Source organism: Odocoileus virginianus, chromosome 3, assembly GCF_023699985.2.
Source record: "Odocoileus virginianus isolate 20LAN1187 ecotype Illinois chromosome 3, Ovbor_1.2, whole genome shotgun sequence".
In the NCBI taxonomy this organism is placed as follows: Eukaryota; Metazoa; Chordata; class Mammalia; order Artiodactyla; family Cervidae; genus Odocoileus; species Odocoileus virginianus.
The window spans coordinates 12,582,364-12,599,458 of NC_069676.1; the positions used below are offsets into that span (position 1 = coordinate 12,582,364).

Sequence of the window (17,095 nt, forward strand, 5' to 3'; positions counted from 1 at the left end):
GACACCAACCCTCCACCCATGTGCTCTGGATGGTGCTCCATCCAGCTAACACCCAGACACTATCATCCCAGTGGCTAAGACTCTGCACTCCCGATGCAGGGGCCCGGGTTCCATCCCTAGTCAGGGAACTAGATTCCGCATGCCACGATGAAAGATCCTGCATGCCTACAATGAAAATCGAAGATCCCACATGCTGAAACTAAGACCCAGCGCAGCCAAGTAAATAATTAAAAAAATAAAACAGGAAACCTCCAGATAACCTTCAGATAATACCCAAGTAGCAATGCTCAGCATTCAACAGAGGTGCCCCCCTGCAGACTACACCCAGGAGTAACCCCTTCTGACTACTACTGACACCTTTAGATTACAGTCAAGAAACAGCCCCCAAGAAAACACCCAGGTCGTGGCCCCTCATGGTTTTCCTGGTGGCTCAGATGGTAAAGAATCTGCCTGCAATGCAGGAGATGCTGGTTCATCCCTGGGTCAGGAAGATCCCCTGAGGGAGGGAATGGCAACCCACTCCAGTATTTTTGCCTGGAGAATCCCATGGATGGAGGAGCCTGGTGGGCTACAGTCCATGGGGTCCCAGAAGAGTCAGACATGAGTGAGCGACTAAATAATAATGGTCCCTCAGAATATGCCCTTTCCTGAGTTTCACCTTCCACAATCCTTGGTAGCAGTAATTCCCCATCACACCCTCCCCCAGAGGACCCAACAGCACTTTCCAGTTTATTCCCATATACAACTGTCCCCTGGATCCCATGGTCACACATTTACACCTGGGCCCTACAGGCCCCTCCATTCTGCACCTGGACAAGTCACCACCTCCAGGTTCCATCAATATGCAAGGCACTCCTAAGTCTCACCCACACCCTGCTCCCCAGATTCTGCCTGGTAACTGACTCCTCCCTTGACAACCACACCCAAACACCAACTCTCCCTGTAAATTTCTCATCTACCTATTTCCCCAGGGTACAGCCGGATGTTGACCCACCGGAGTGAAGATGGCAGCTACCACACCAGCAAGGGAAACCCAGGAAGCACCTGGTAAGGATGAGGACACTGGTGGGAGGGGCCAGCCTGGGGCTTGGGGACCACAGGAGTAACCCCACTGTGGGATCTTGGGGCAGGCAGACTGTGGGGCCAGTGGTGTTCCAAGTTGCCATGGTGTCTGGCATAGACTTCCCCACAGAGTAGAAGCCCCTGTCCTGGAATGCCTTGGTTAATGTTGCCAGCCATCACCCACCCATCTCCCTCCCGACAGGCTCACGAGTTACGTATTCCGAGTCTATGCCTTGGCCTACCCCACCATGACAATCAGGGCACTCAGTCTTGATTCTGTCTGCAACATCGCCAACTGGATCATCACCCACAGACAGGGGATGCATGGGAACTTTGTGGAGGAAAGCCCCGTGGTCATGTGGTCCATGCAGGTACCCACCGTCCCCCTGGCTGAGCTGCTCACATAAAACCCCAGGGCTCTGCATATGGGGAGGGGATGTCAGCCCCCTGGCGTGTTCACAGGTAGAATGAGAACAGAAACGGGCCAAGGCCCAGCACCCAGCATCACATCTCCCTGCTCTGGACTATCCTGGACTCTATTACAATGTGGGGAGGTGGGATATATCCGGGATCTACCCACCCCCAACCCCACTTCAATGAGTTGCCAGTCCTGGCCCACCTTTCTCTGGGTCTGAGTCCTCCCTGTTCCCCCAGTCAATACACCCATCCTTACCAAGTATTCCTCCACACCAGGCTCCAGAAACAACTTTTAAAGTGGGAGGTATGAAATTCTGGAAGGCTTCATGAGGAGATGATGGGCTTCCCAGGTAGCTCAGTGATAAAGAATTTGCCTGCTAATGCAGGGGACATAAGAGATGTGGGTTTGATCCCTGGTTTGGGAAGATCCTCTGGAGGAAGAAATGGCAACCCACTCCAATATTCTTGCCTAGAGAATCCCATGGACAGAGGAACCTGGTTGGCTACAATTTATGAGGTTGCAAAGAGTTGGACATGACTGAGCAACCAAGCGCACGCACTCATGATATTTATACAGACCTGGGGAGGTGAGAGAACAGTCCCAGTGGATAACTAAAGCCAGAGTGTTCCAAGCAGAGGAAGCAGCATGTGCAAAGGTCCTGAGACTGTAATGTGTCCAACATGCTTGAGGAACAGTGAGGAGGCCTGTGTGTCTGGAACAGAGTGAGCAAGGGGAAAGGGGAAGGAGGTGAGAGGAGGGAGGTGGTGGAACAGATTGTGCAGGGCCTTCTGGGCCAAAGGGAGGACTTGAACTTTCCCCCTGAGTGAAGGTGGGAGCCACAGAAGATTCTGAGCAGATGATGGATGCAAACTGATCCAAGAGTTCACAGGCTTCATTGGCCACTCTGGGAAGAAGGAGCTGTGGGCTATGTATTAGCTTCCTAAGGTGGCCAAAACAAAGCAGCCCAACTAGGTGACTTAAAACAACAGAAATATATTTATTTTGTCACAGTTCTGGAGACTTAAAGTCCAAGATTAAAGTTTTGGCAGGGCCATGCTCCTTTGGAAGGCTCTGGAGGGCGGGGATGGGGAGGGGAGAATCCTGCTTTGTCTCTTCAAGCTTAGTGGTTCCTGGCAATCCGTGGCATCCTTTGGCTTGTAGCCACATCACTCCAATCTCTGCATCCAACATCACATGCCTTTCTTCCTTCTGTATGTGCTTTCTTATATGTGCACCAGTTATTGGATATTGGGCCCACCCTAACCCAGTAGACCCTGTACTAGTCGCTCAGTAGTGTCTGACTCTTTGTGACCCCATGACCGCCAGGCTCCTCTGCCATGAAATTCTCCAGGCAAGAATGCTGGAGTGGGTTGCCATTTCCTCCTCCAGGGGATCTTCCCAACCCAGAAATTGAACCCAAGTTTCTTGCATGGCAGGCAGATTCTTTACCATCTGAGCCACCAAGGGAAGCAGTAGAACCTGTTCTTTTCTAAATTTTCTTAAGTTTTAAATTTTATTTATTTATTTTTGGCTGCACTGGGTCTTCATTGCTACACATGGACTTCCTCTAGTTGTGGCGAGTGGGGACTACTCTCTAGTTGCAATGAGTGGACTTCTCATTGCCATGGCTTCTCTTGTTGCAAAGCACGGGCTCTAGAGCTCTCAGGCTTCAGTAATTGCAGCACATGGGTTTGGTAGATGTGGTTCCTGGACTCTAGAGCACAGGCTCAGTAGTTGTGGCACAGAGGCTTAGTTGCTCCTTGGCATGTGGGATCTTTCCAGACCAGTGATCGAACACTTGTCTCCTGCATTAGCAGGCAGATTCCTCACCACTGAGTTACCAGGGAAGTCCCAGTTTAACCTGTTCTTCACTTAGCGCGTTACATCTACAAAAACCCTATTTCCTAATAAGATCACATTCCAAGGTTCTAGGTGGAAAAGAATTGGGAGGGGGGGTGGACATTATTCAACCCAGCACAGGGATTGAGGGTGGAACCCAGGAGACGGAAGAAGAGTTTGAACCTTAAGTTGGTCATTTACTAGCAATGGAGACACGTCTCCAACCCTAAGGTTCCTCGTCAAGAAAATGGAGCTGCTGTAAGAATGTTTTGAGCTAGCTTAGAGAGTTTAGCACATCATCCTCCGTGGCTGTCAGCTTTTGTTAGTAAGGCAGACCCCACACAGGCAAGTCTCAAGATAGCTCCTCCTCCTCTCCCTGTCTCCGCATCCTGCTTTCAACATCATCCAGCCCAGAGCTGAGCACCCAGGAGCTGTTCAAGATCAGAGAGGAGAGCCTGGGGAAGGTGCCTCCAAGATGGCAAAGGGATCATGGGTGTGGTTCTGCATTTGCAGGGTGGCTACCAAGGCTCTGAGGCAGACATATCACTCACAGCTCTTGTCCTGATCGCCCTGAATGAGGGGAAGGAGTTGTGCAGTCAGAAGATACCGGTAGGACTCAAAGAGGAGGGCAGGCTCTGCAAGGTGCTGTAACCCCTGCACACAGGATGCCCCCTTGCCATCATGTCCTTCTCACTGCATCCCTCTCTTCTAACTCCAAGACCCCTTACCGCCCCCCCATCATCTCCCTCTAGCCTCCTCTCTTGACTTTCTAGGGTTTGGCTGACAGCATGAAGCGTGCCGGTGACTTCCTGGAGAAAAAACTCCCCCACATTCAGACAACTTTTGCCATGACCATAACCTCCTATGCTCTGGCCCTCATCAGGAGCCCCCAAGCCAATGACCGCCTGGACAGCTTTGCCAGCAAGGGTGGGTGTGGGCCATTTTTTAACCAGCTATGTGTTCACCATAGCCATGGAGGCAGAGTTAGGGAGACTGCACGATCTCAAATCCAGCAAGGGTGTGATTCATCATTTATTAAGCACCTATTGTGTGCCAACCCTTGAGCTCAGGCCCTGAGAAACCAAGGTGAACAAGCCTGATGTGGCCCCTCCCCTCAAAACTACCACTGTAGTTAGGGGAGGCTGGCAGAAGACAAACAGGTCAATAGAGAATTACAAATTGAGATGGGTGCTGAGATAGTAATATACAAGTTGGGTGGGAGCCATGATGAGGGGAGGGAAGTATAAACCAGATTGCTGGGAAAGGCCTCTGTGAAAAGGCGACCACCTCAGCTGAAATGAAAGATGAGAAGGCTCACCTACATGAAAGGTCACGGTTATTCCAAGCAGAGGGGCTGGCTCACACAAGTGCCCTGAAGTGGGCAAGTGCTTGGTATGTTTGAGGCTAGAAAGAAGGTCATTAGACATAGGTAATTGAGAGGGGTCTGCTTCCCATGGTCTTGCCCTATCCCATCCCTGAGGGTCCTTATCTCATCCTTTCCATCCCCCAAGTCGAGAGGAGTGGAGTTAGAGAAACTCACTTGTGGTGGGTCTGGGAAGGATGTGGAGGAGCTCCTTTGAACCTCAGTGTCCTCAACTCTAAATAATGTCCCTGTCCTCTAGAGTGGTTCTGAAAAATGCAGTGTCCATATGTCTCCTCAGCAAAGGTTTTCACATAAAGCAGGTGCTCCATAAAATAGCCATGAGGGTGACAGAGGATGAGACAGTGGGATGACATCACTGATTCAATGGACATGAACTTGGGCAAACTCCAGGAGATGGTGGGGGACAGGGAGGCCTGGCGTGGTGCAGTCCATGGGGTTGCAGAGAGTCAGACATGACTTGGCAGCTGAAGACCAGCAATGACACGAGGAAAGGACAGGTTCAGAGAGGCGGTTCCAGATCGCCATGACCAGGGGGACACCCATCTTCTAGACAAAACCCACTGGCCAGTGGGTTTGGATGACCTGGATCTAGACGACTCCCTGTATACCATTGAGGCCACGGCCTATGCACTGATGCAGAAACTGGAGCTGGGTCGGCGCAATGAAACGCATGCCATCGCCAACTGGCTATTGAAGAAACGGCAGCTGGGAGGAGGCTTCAAGTCCACCCAGGTGACCGGACGGAAACTAGGGGTGGAGGGGTCGAGGGTGGAGGGTTGGGTTGCTAGCCGAGGTGCTGACACGACTGGCCTTTTGGGTGGAGCTGTCCATGGTGCTGGTACCCACGGATTTGGGGGGGTCCCAACGTGCTGTCCCTGGTGCTGATCCGACACACACACACACACACACCCCTCGTTCCAACCCCCAGACCACGGTCGTGGCCATCGAAGCCCTCACCCGCTTCCGCGAGGCTGTCCCGTTCGATGGTGTCCAGGATCTCCACATCCAGATCAAAAGTTCCAAGAGAGCCATGCATGTGGAATGGGTCATTGATGAAAAGAACGCCTACCAGCTACGGTCAGCAAAGGTATGGAACTCAGGGGCAGACAGGAAGTCCACACAGAAGTGGCACTGGAGATGAAGCCAAGAGTCATGTCCTTGACAGTCTCCCTCACCAATATTATCTAGCCACCATGGGCTATACTGTCAATGTATTGGTTCATTTATTCTTCCTGAACACCTACTGTGTGCCAGACATTCTCCTGGGGTACACTATGAGGCATCTGTGGTCCCTGCTCTCAAGGAACTTACAGTCTAGAAAGAAACTAAGACAATAAATTTAATTCTACATTCTGTTTTAAGCTTTCTGAACACGGGGGAAGGAAATAAGTGTATAAAGGAAAAAATAACCTGGGCATGGTGGGAAAGGTAATCTCCATGACCTTACCTCATGGAGGAGGTGATACTTACCTTCAGTCACTCAGGTATCTTTACTGAGCACTTACTGTGTGCCAGGCACTGTTCTAGGTTCTGGGAATATGGCCATAAATGAGACAGGACAAAAAACCCTTGTCCCTGTAGAATTTTATATTTTAGTGAGAACAGACAATAAGGAGATGTGAATAAGTAAGATATGTAATTTGTTAAGTGATGACAAGTGCTACGGGAAAGAATGAAACAGGGAGAGAGGTAGGAACATCAAGCGGTTGTCATTTTAAGTAGGTTGGGCAGGGAAGGTCTCAACAAGAAGGTTACACTTGAGCAAAGATCTTAAAGAAAGGAAGGTGTGATCCTTCTGGAGATCTAGGCAGAATAAACAGCAAGTGCAAAGGCCCTGAGGCCAGAGTGTTGTAAGAATAGCAGTGGGATTTAAGCAAGGGTGATGTGATTGGATGTGAATGTGTAAGATTTTGCTCAGGCCAATGAGGGAAGAATGTATGAGGGGAACAAGAATGGGTGCAGAGAAGCCAAAGAAAAGAGTCTTGGGTGGGGGGCCTTCACACATGGGGAACTTCAGAGACACTGCAAAGTTGATGGTGCAGACAGATCTACATTAGGACTGAGTCAGCAGTTGTAGTTGATCTGTGACAGTGTAGACACCACAAATGCTCAATCAAGAAGGAAAAGTCAAGCCATCTTCATGAAGAGGGACAGGAAAGTCACTATGCCCCAAGTTAGGGAAATAATTGAGTCCCCAGTGCCCATGGACACTTCCCTCTTCATCCTCATTGCATGTGAGCACTGTTTTGCTGCTTCCTCTGCCCTCAAATCCTCCTCCCCCTTCATTTCAGTTCTCTGCTGAGGAAGACCTACAGATCAAAGCCAGCGGCACTGGAAGAGGCACCATCTCGGTAGGTCTTGTGTTCCTTAGCTAGAGCCCAGGGCTCTCCCTGTTCATGGGAAGAAAGCCTAGCTATCATTTAGAGCACAAATATGGGAATCAAACTAAGGACACCTCAAAAAACCCCTGAGAAGTAGGTAAAAATATGGGCTCCATTTGACAGGTGAAGAAATAAGGTTTTCACTTGCAGTAAGTCAAGATTGGGGTAAAGGCCAGAGATACTTGGGGTTTTGGTTTGTTTTGTTTAGGCCACACCATGCAGCATGTATGATCTTAGTTCCCCCACCAGGGATGGAACCCACATCCCCTGCAGTGGAAGCAGAGAGTCCTTACCACCGGACCCCCAGGGCAGTCTCAAGGCCAAAGATTTCTGGACGACTTCTGCGCTTCCTATGTTGAGTCCCTGAAAAGATATCTCTTTTCTTGCCCCCCAAAGGAAGATTCTCCCTCCCAGGTGCCTCTCAAGGCCCAGAGAATAACTCTATCCTTCCCCCAATATCTGGGGGCTCCATTATATCATCTGACCCTATGCCCTGTGATCCAGGAGGACAGCCCTCTTGGTCACTGAATTCAAGGTAGCCTGCTATCATGTGTCAGGCAATGGAGTCACAGTTGAATCCCTGCTTTTATTGCGTGACCTCAGGCAAGTCACATTCTGCCTTCAACTTCAGTCAAGTTTAAAGTAAATAAAATTAAAAATTCAGTTCCTCAGTGGAACTGGCCACATTTCAAGTGCTCAGTTAGCCACATGTGTGGACTTCTCTGGCAACCCAGTGGGTTAAGACTCTGCACTTCCACTGCAAAGGGCATGGGTTCAATCCCTGGTCAGGGAACTAAGATCCTGTATGTCACAACTAAAAATAGCCACATGCATCCAGTGGCTGCCACATGGGAAGCACAGATAGAGGCTATTTTGCCATCGATGCAGGAAGTCCTATTGCACAGACATGGCATAGACTCCATAGGCTGTTCTGGCCACTGAACCTACTAGACTGAGGAGGGAAGACCTCGCTGTGAATTCCCCATGGAGCAGAGAGCTGGGCAGGCAAGAATTGAAGCAAGGAGGAAAGGAGTAGGTGTGAATGAGCTCTGACCTCTCCTGCCCGGCAGATCCTGACCATGTACCACAGGTCCCCAGAGTTCCTAGAGGACACCTGCAAGCAGTATCACCTGAGTGTGACTCTAAACGATGACGAGGAAGGTGAGCCTGGACCCAGAGATGCTCTTCTTCTTTTTTTTAATATAATTGTATTTATGTATTTACTTTTGGGTGTGCTGGGTCTTCACTGCTGTGCTACAGGCTTGCTCTATTTGCAGCAAGCAGGTTGCGGTGCTGGGCTTCTCATTGCAGTGGCTTCTCTTGTTGCAGAGCACAGGCTCTACGGCTCAGACTTCAGTAGCTGCAGGTCATGGGTTTAGTTGCTTTGCAACATGTGGAATCTCCCCAGACCAGCGATCGAACTCGTGTCCCCTGCATTGGCTGGCAAATTATTACCACTGTCATTACCAGGGAAGTCCCTAACTCTTCTTTTTTATTATTTTATTTTAGCTACCATTCAGTAATCACATCTATTGCTTTATTCATCCATTCAAACAAAGAATTTGTGAGCATTTACCATATGCTTCACTCAGTTTCTTGGTCCTGGGAACATAGGCATAAATAAGAAAAACAGCCTTTCTTCTCTGGGAAATCACACTTTAGTAGAGGGACACAAGCAATATGATAAAAACAGTATGGCATACGTTTATTGTTATTTATTTATACCATAAGTGAATCTGCATTGTAAAATGTAATACGTAGCATAGTAGCAGGTGATGACTAAGTACCACATAAAATAAAGTAGAAGGAGGTGCTACAGACTTGAAGGATGTCCAGGGGAAGCTCTCCCCAGCATGCTTTCAACTGAGATATGGAAGAAGTGAGAGAGTGAGCTGTGGAGGATCTGCGGGAAGAGCACTCCAGGCAGGCAAAACAGCAGGTGCAAAGGCCCTGAGGCGAGAACGAGGTCACCCAGCTTGAGGAACAGCAGGGAGGCCAGTGTGGCTGCACAGGAGCGAAGGTGACAGTTGCTCAGTCGTGTCTGACTCTGTGACTCCACAGACTGCAGCCGCCAGGCTCCTCTGTCCATGGGCTTCTCCAGGCAAGAACACTGGAGTGGGTGGCCATTCCCTTCTCCAGGGGATCTTCCTGACCCAGGGATCAACCCCAGCTCTCTTGCATTACAGGTAGATTCTTAACTGTCTGAACCACCAGAGAAGCCCCCAGAGAAGGAAGGGGTAGTTTTAGGAGGAAGAGCTGGAGAGATGATGAGGCAGGGACTTGCAGACCATGGTGAGGACTTTGGGTTTGGCTTGGAGGGAAGTAGGAACCAGAGAGGGTTCTGGACAGAGGAGGAACATGATAAAGCACAGGCTGCCTCTGGGGGAAACAGACTATAGAGGGCACAGGTGGGAGCTGGGAGAACAAGGAGGCAGCAACTGCGCTGTTCCTGCAGGAGATGTTGGACTGGACCAGGGAAGGAGTGTTGGAGATGATCAGAAATGGACTTGCCTGGTGGTCCAGTGGTTAAGACTCTGCACTTTCAATGCAGAGGGTATGGGTTCAATCCCTGGTCAGGGAACTAAGATCCCACATGTCACATGGTGTGGCCAAAAAATAAGTTTTTTTAAAAAGGAAGAAAGGGATTCTAGAATTTCCAGTCCTGAGTATCAAGAAGGAAGAGCCAAGGCTCTGCCACTGGGAACTCACTGTCAGAGTAGGGGAGGGGAAACAAGACTCACCAGTTCCAAGACTTTTGGGGACTAAAAGTGGCCAAGAGGGGACTTCCCTGGTGGTCCAGTGGTTAAGACTCCATGCCCAAATGCACAGAGCACTTGTTCTATCCCTGATCAGGGGGCTAAGATCCCACACACTGAGCAGTCAACAAATAAATAAATGAAAATAAAAGTGACCAGGACTTTGGTTGGGGTCACATTTCTTAATAGTAGTTTCTAACTGACCGTTAGAAAGCCCTGATCCAGCACTATATTAAATGCTTCACTTGTATTTACTCACTTAAAATTAACCAACTTGGTTGGGAATATCATGATCCCCTTTTCCAGATTAAGAAACCGAGGCACAGAGAGGTTAAACAACTTGCTCAAAGTCACACAGCTCAGCCAGGATTCGAACCCAGGATGCCAGCTCCAGAGACTGTGTTACCCAGCCTCTAAATCCCTGCTTTCTTTCTGCAGAGAATAAAAAGGGGGAAGCAACCTTTCGGCTCCGGATGGAAACAAGGTCAGGGCACAGGATCTTCGCCTAGGCAGGAGGAAGGATGCACCTCCTGGAGTCCAGAGGCCCTTAGCAGCTCTCCCTGTGTACTGAGTGGAGGCTGGAAACCAGCCAAACCCACCGCTCCATGCCTGCTCCATCATCGCTACCTCTCATCCTGCCCTCCCCTGCTCATCTACCATCCCACTGCCCCAGTCCTGTCCTCCATCCTGCCATGTCCCAGAATGGCAGACTCCTGAATGGTGGACATGCACCATGACCCAGATGCCCAGAGCCTGCTGCAAGCCTGGTGGCTCTCCCCTGTCTTCATCTTCTCCAGACATTCCAGCTCCCACTCCAGTCTGGCTCTGTCTCCCACATACCCTTGCCCAGGTCTAGATAGCAAAACACGTAGTGAGAGCCTCCCGGGTGTCAGGCTCTGTTCGAGGAGCTACGGAGACAGTTGTGAGCAAGACAGCTCCTCCTTGCCTGGTGAAGCCCACAGCCTCTCAGGAGAGACAAACAATAACTGAATAATCACCCAGAATCAATGCAAAATGACCTCTGTGATTCAATGTGGTGAAGGAGAGGTCCAGAGAGCCACAGGAGGGCAAATTAGAGAATGATCGATTGTAAGGGCGGAGGAAGGCTTCTGGGTGGGGGGAGGCGGTTGGTGAAGGGAGGCATCAGGTGAGGCTGCAAAGATGAAAGGGTTTTTCAGGGCAAAGAGGGAGGAAGGAGAATTCTAGGCTGAGAGAGCAGCATGTGCCAAGGTCCAGTGGCAGGAGAGAGACCAACACTTCAGAGCAATCAATTGGAGGCTGGAGTGGGAGGAAGTGAACTGGAAGGATGAGACCAGCCGTTTTGTAAAGACAGAAGGGTAAACCAGGAGGCGATGTATCAGATTTCTGTTTGCTAAAGCTGTATTTGGGGGCAGAAGAGTGGCGGGGAGTCACAGGAGAAGGCTACGGCCCTTGTCCAGGCTAGAAGTGACAGCAGTGGGAGTGGGGGGGAAGGGCAAGAGGACAGCGGGGACAGACTCGCGCTGTGAAATCCCCAGGTTCCAGGGTCGTCGAGACGCCACAATGACCATCATGGAGGTCTCCCTGCTCACCGGCTTCTACCCCAACCAGGATGACCTCAAACAGGTAATGAGCAGGGCGGGGATGCCCTGGAAACCTCCCACACCCCCCAAGTGAGTGCAGAGCGCCTGTCTGTGGGTCAAGTCCCCCAGGTTAATGCCTGCACGGTCCGTGCCCCAAGGTCAGTGGCCACGGCCAACTTTAGCTAAACCTTTGCCCTGATTGTGCCTCAGTTTCCCCAACACTGGAGCTGACTGGACAAAGGTTGGGAGCTCTAAGAGTGGAGCTCTCAGGGCTGGGTGCCTCTGTGGATCTCTGCCAACTGGCAGGTCTCACCTTCTGCCCCAGCTCACGAGCGAGGTGGAGAGATACGCCTTTCAGTACGAGACCAAGATGAACTCCAGTGACAGCACCGTTGTCCTCTACCTGGAGAAGGTAAGGCAAGCCAGGTGTCCTCTGCCAGGGGTGTGCGGGCAGCAGGGTAGGCCGAGAAACCACGGTCAGCACCCTGGTCAGTGATGCTGGAGAGTCACGTCCTCCAAGGTCGGCTCTTCAGGACTCAAGACCACGTGGTCAGTGGTCATGACCAAGGCCCTGTAGTCGGTAGCCCCGTGCTCAGTGGCCCTGTGCCTCAGACAGTACACCCCTCCTCCAGCTCTCCCACAAAGAAGACACGGTGCTCGGCTTCCGGGTCCACAGGATGCTGAAGGCCGAGTTCCTGCAGGCTGCCCAGGTCACAGTCTACGACTACTACGAGCCTTGTGAGCAGGGGCCTGGGAATGGAGGGGATCCTCAGGGCGTACAAGGCCTGAGAAGGATGGGGCCAGAAAACAAAACAGAGGGGAGAGGCGCGCCGAGTCAAGAAACGAAATGGGGCGTGGCAGGGTCTTCTTTGGCTCCGTGGGAGGGCTGGCCAGAAGGTGCGGGAAGGGACTTAAGGGGCGTGGTGCTGGGGGGCATGTCCTTCCTTGGTGGTTAGAGTGGCGGGGAGGTGGGGCGGTAGGTTGCCTGGAAGGGAGTGCGGCCGAGCTGAGAAGGGGCTGGGCGTGGCCTGCTGGGTCACGGTGGGCAAAAAGCAGGCAGGGTCTTCAAAGAGCAGAGACTTGTTAGGGGGGTGGTGCCCAGCCACCCAGGTGCCCAGGTGGCTGCTAGTGGTAAAGAACCCTCCTGCCGCTTCAGGAGACGTTAAGAGACGCGGGTTCGACCCCTGGGTCGGGAAGATTCCCAACCCACCCCAGTATTCTCACCTGGAGAATTCCATGGACAGAGGAGACTTGTGGGCTACAGCCCAAGGGGTCGCAAAAAGTCGGACACGGCTGAAGCGTGCAGAAGGTTCAAATGTTGGGCAGGGCCGGTGGGGCGGGGCCTTCTGGGGGCGGGGCCAGACCGGCGCCCAGCCCTCCAGGAGCAGAGGCCCAAGCCAACCCGGGTTACTCGCCCCGTCTCGCAGCCCGAAGGTGCACCTCCTTCTACAACCTGCCCACAGAGCACGCTTCCCTGCGGAAGATCTGCGACAAAGACGTGTGCAGATGCGCGGAGGGTGAGGCCATGGAGACGGAAGGCTGGGGTTGCCAGGCTAGGGATTCAAGAGCTTTTTATCACCTCCTGGGTGCCTTCTGGGTTGAGCTTAGACAGCGAGAGGGAGAGAGAGAGAGAGAGAGAGGAAGACAGAGAGACAGAGGAGGACAGAGCACGCTACAGACCAGAAAGGCCAGACCCGCCCCGCCCCCGGGGGGTCGCGCCTGGGGCCGGATGGGGGTCAGAGTGGAGGGAGGCCCCACCCCGCACGCAGGCAGAGCATCCTCCCCTCCCCCAACCTTCCAGAGCAGTGCCCATCCCCCAAGAAGGACAGTAACCACCTAACTCAGGAGGAGCTCCAGACAGCAGCCTGTGAGGCTGGAGTGGACTTTGGTGAGTGTGGGGCTTGGCGGGGCTGGTGGGGGGTGGGGGGGGTGGTGTAGGGGACAGAACACCTGCACACGACACCAACACGACACACCCCTGGCCCCCTTCCCCAGTGTACAAGACCAGTCTGGAGTCCGTGGAGACCTCCGACTCCAACCCCTACATCTACTACAACATGAAGCTCCAAGCCATCATCAAGAGTGGTATGTCCGAGGTGGCAGAGGAGACGGTGTGGGGGCCGACCCCGGGGGTCCCAAAATGGGGGCAGGCCAGGCCCATGCAAGTGAACACACACCGGTCTCCTCTCCTCCAGGCACGGACTCTGCCAGACCCCTCACCGTGAAGAAATTCGTCACTCACACCACCTGCCAAGACTCGCTGGGGCTGCAGGAACACGAGACGTACCTCATAATGGGCCAGATTTCAGACCTGTGGAGAGTCAAATCTGAGTGTGTGGCTGGGGGGGCTCCTGCTACCCTGGGAACTCAGGCCTGGGCCCCTTTCCCTACCCCAGGCCAGTCCTTGGTGTCAAAATTTCTACTGCACCTGTCAACAGCAGTCTTGGGTTTCAGGGCTGCCCTGAATGAAGGTGTAGGCTGTGTACTGTGAACAGTGGGGACACTGTTCATTAGGGGATGCAGTAGATATCGATGGTGGTTTTCCAACAGGGAGCAGGAAAGAGTCAGGGAAAAGGGAGACTTTTTTAAGCCCCAGTAGTATGAATGGGGAGAGGGGGAGGGTGGCGAGACAGCCTTGTGGAGGACATTATAGGTTGTGGTTCTGGGGCTCCATCAAGCAGGGCAGAGGGGCAAGTCAGAAAGGTCTCCACACTCCACACTTTCAAAGCAGCAGGCTCTCCTCACTGTCCTTACCACCTCTCATCCACAGATACATCCATGTCCTGGGCAAGGAGACGTTTCTCATGCACTGGCCAGCGAATGGGACAGTGAGCAAGAAGGAATTGCTGGACCAACTGGCAGGGTTTTCAGACTATATGCACACCCATGGCTGCGAGTCCTGAGACCCTAAGGGTTTCTGCTGCTCGCAGGAGGGTGTCTCCAAGCGCGCCTGAGCCCCGGGGCTTAACCTCAAATAAAGAGCATAGAATACTGTACACAAACTCCAGACATGTGTTCCTAACCTGGAGAATTAAGCAGGGACCCTGCAGAACCCGCTCTGACATGGACCTGCCTCCTCTTTGTCACTCCTATTCCATTCCAGTCACACTGGCCTTCTTTGTGCCTTTCCAACACCTAAGTTGATTCCCACCGCAGGGCCTTTGCACAGGGCCCTTGCACAGGGCCCTGTCCCCTCTGTCAGGGACACCCTTCCTCCAGATTTCTTTATGGGTTGAACACTTACCTTATTTGCAATCTGGGGGAGGAAGTTGTTTGCTTTGGTTGTTTAATTTAATTAGTTAATTTATGGCTGTGCTGTGTCTTCGTTGCTTCACGCAGGCTTTCTCTAGTTGTAGACAGCAGGGGCTACTCATTGCTGTGGCTTCTCTTGTTGCAGAGCATGGGCTTGTGGGCTTCAATAGTTGTGACGCATGGGATTAGTTGCTCTGCGGCACTGGGATCTTTCCGGACCAGGGAGTGAACCTGTGTCCCCTGCATTGACAGGCACATTCTTAACCACTGGACCACCAGGAAAATCTCTGGACTCTGTTTTAATATCACTTCCTCAAAGATATATGCTTTAATAACATATCTAAAATAGACCTCCTCTCTTGAGACTTCCCTGGTGGTCCAGTGGTTAAGAATCTGCCTTCCAATGCAGGAGATATCAGTTCAATCCCTGGTCAGGGAACTAAGATCCCACATGAGAGAGAGTGAGAGTGTTAGTCTCTAAGCTGTGTCTGACTCTTTGTGACCCCATGGACTGTGGTCCGCCAGGCTCCTTTGTCCATGAAATTCTGCAGGCATGGATACTGGAGTGGGTTGCCATTTCCTCTTCCAGGGGATCTTCCTGACCCAGGGATTGAACTTAGGTCTCTTGCATTGCAGGCAGATTTCTTACCATCTGGGCCACCAGTGATCCCACATGCTGCAGAGCAACTAAGCCCACAAGAGACCCCTGTGCCATAACTAAGACCTGATGCAGCTAAAAATAAACAAATAAATATATTTTAATAAACAAGTAAAAAGGCCTCCTCCCATCACTCTCAATAACACTTAAAATACATAGTATGTGACATTTATTGATTTGATTGTTAGCTAATCAGGTATTTCTCTTGCCCCACAATATCAGCTCATTGAGACCGTATGTCTGTCTGGTTCATTGTGGAATTCCCAGTTCCAGTAGCAGGGGCTGGTATACAGAAGGTGCTCAGGAAATGACTGTTGAATGAATGAATGAATTTGGCATACACTCTGCACTTGGTCTTGATGGAAGGTTTGACCAGGAATCCTAGGAAACTGGAGAACTGAGAAAAGGTGCAGGGTAGGATGACTTGAGTTTCATCAATGTGGCCTGGAATGGGAGTAGGGGACTGGCAAGCCAAGGCAGTAGCCCATGGGGTCATGGACCCCCCCCCACCCCCAAGGAGTTCTGGAGGGATTGCAAGTCATCCAGGATGGCTTGAACTCAGGGCACCAAGGAGGAGCTGAAAGTGAGGGAGAAAAAGAAAGATGGAGTTCTGAACACCACGCTAAAGGGCTTGGTCATTATGAAGGGCGGTGGGGAGCCACGGAAGGTGTTTGAGCAGGAAGAGGACTTGACCAGCTCTGAGGTGGAATGGCCCAGTTGACTGATGGGCAGAAACGGAGTTGATGGCAAGAAAGCTGAAGAGGAGGCTGGGGCTGTGGGCCCGCAGGATAGCATGGCTGCAGCCACCTGAATTCCGTCTAACTGCCTCACCTCTTCATGGCTGTGTGCAGCCTTAACCCAGTTATTCACCTCTTTGTGCCTTGGTTTCCTCATCTCTAACCTTATTCCCGTCAGAGAGTTACTGTGAGTGTCCAGCGTTCTAAGTATTCAATAAACCTTCATTGGCATTATTATCAGTGAGCCAGATAAGACGCCTTGGGGAGGGAGTAAAACTGCTGGAATTCTCACAGTCAAAGAAAATCAGATCACAGCAATCCCTGCCCAACCCCCCCCCCCCCCTCCAGGTGAGACTTCCCTGATGGTCCAATGCTAAGACTCCACGCTCCCAATTCGGAGGGCCCAGGTTTGATCCCTGGTCAGGGAATTAGATACCGAATGCTGCAACTAAAAACTGGCATGGCCAAATAAGTGATTATTTTTTTTAATTTAATGGGACTTACCCTGGGACCAGGGCAATGAGGAGTTATTGCAAGAAGGAGCTACCCCTTCTTATATTCTTCTTCTTCTTCTTCCTCTTGTTATTTTTAATCATACATGAAGACCTTCTAGCAAAAAAGATTCCCCAAAAGGCAGATATAAAGGGAAAAAAAATGTGAGCCCCCCCCCGTTCCCTCCACAAAGGAACCAGAACTGTCCATGGTTTGCATGCATACCTGTGTCCTCTTTCCTGCTGTTTATGGACACTCTGATGACCACAGCAAAACTATAACTTAAGGTTTTGATTTCCTATGTATATAAAGACCTCCTCTTCCTAAATCAAACATTTCTTAATGTTTATCTATTTTTTCTTTTTAAGAACAAACACATAATTCTTGCAATCAGGGGAAAAAAGGGGGGGGGGGCAGAGTCTTGTTTTTCTCAAGGGGGATTTCCACAGATTTGAAACTTCAAACTGTGACATAGAAAGAGATGAAGTCATCTGGCCACCCGATCTCCCAGAGCTGAGTTACCTCACACACTTTCCTGAAACTTTTCCTGTGAG

General features: G+C 51.4%; 1 protein-coding gene across 4 annotated transcripts in view; it reads left to right on the forward strand.

The window, feature by feature from the left end:
• The window catches only part of LOC110142850 (complement C3-like), a 31,279-nt gene extending 16,875 nt beyond the window's left edge, over nucleotides 1-14,404 (forward strand). For 2 of the 4 annotated variants that reach the window (XM_070464059.1, XM_070464061.1), the window contains 17 exons: nucleotides 972-1,047; nucleotides 1,265-1,433; nucleotides 3,833-3,928; nucleotides 4,093-4,246; nucleotides 5,254-5,435; nucleotides 5,632-5,790; nucleotides 6,995-7,054; nucleotides 8,155-8,245; nucleotides 10,279-10,324; nucleotides 11,358-11,445; nucleotides 11,728-11,814; nucleotides 12,035-12,140; nucleotides 12,830-12,919; nucleotides 13,204-13,290; nucleotides 13,398-13,487; nucleotides 13,598-13,733; nucleotides 14,173-14,404. In XM_070464059.1, the coding sequence (XP_070320160.1) occupies nucleotides 972-1,047; nucleotides 1,265-1,433; nucleotides 3,833-3,928; nucleotides 4,093-4,246; nucleotides 5,254-5,435; nucleotides 5,632-5,790; nucleotides 6,995-7,054; nucleotides 8,155-8,245; nucleotides 10,279-10,324; nucleotides 11,358-11,445; nucleotides 11,728-11,814; nucleotides 12,035-12,140; nucleotides 12,830-12,919; nucleotides 13,204-13,290; nucleotides 13,398-13,487; nucleotides 13,598-13,733; nucleotides 14,173-14,305 (1,850 nt within the window). In that variant the 3' untranslated portion in view covers nucleotides 14,306-14,404. Of the gene's footprint in view, nucleotides 1-971; nucleotides 1,048-1,264; nucleotides 1,434-3,832; nucleotides 3,929-4,092; nucleotides 4,247-5,253; nucleotides 5,436-5,631; nucleotides 5,791-6,994; nucleotides 7,055-8,154; nucleotides 8,246-8,413; nucleotides 8,663-9,270; nucleotides 9,377-10,278; nucleotides 10,325-11,357; nucleotides 11,446-11,727; nucleotides 11,815-12,034; nucleotides 12,141-12,829; nucleotides 12,920-13,203; nucleotides 13,291-13,397; nucleotides 13,488-13,597; nucleotides 13,734-14,172 lie in introns of those variants that run through there. The other 2 variants (XM_070464071.1, XM_070464062.1) reach the window with 2 other exon arrangements.
• Nucleotides 14,405-17,095: the final 2,691 nt, after the last annotated feature.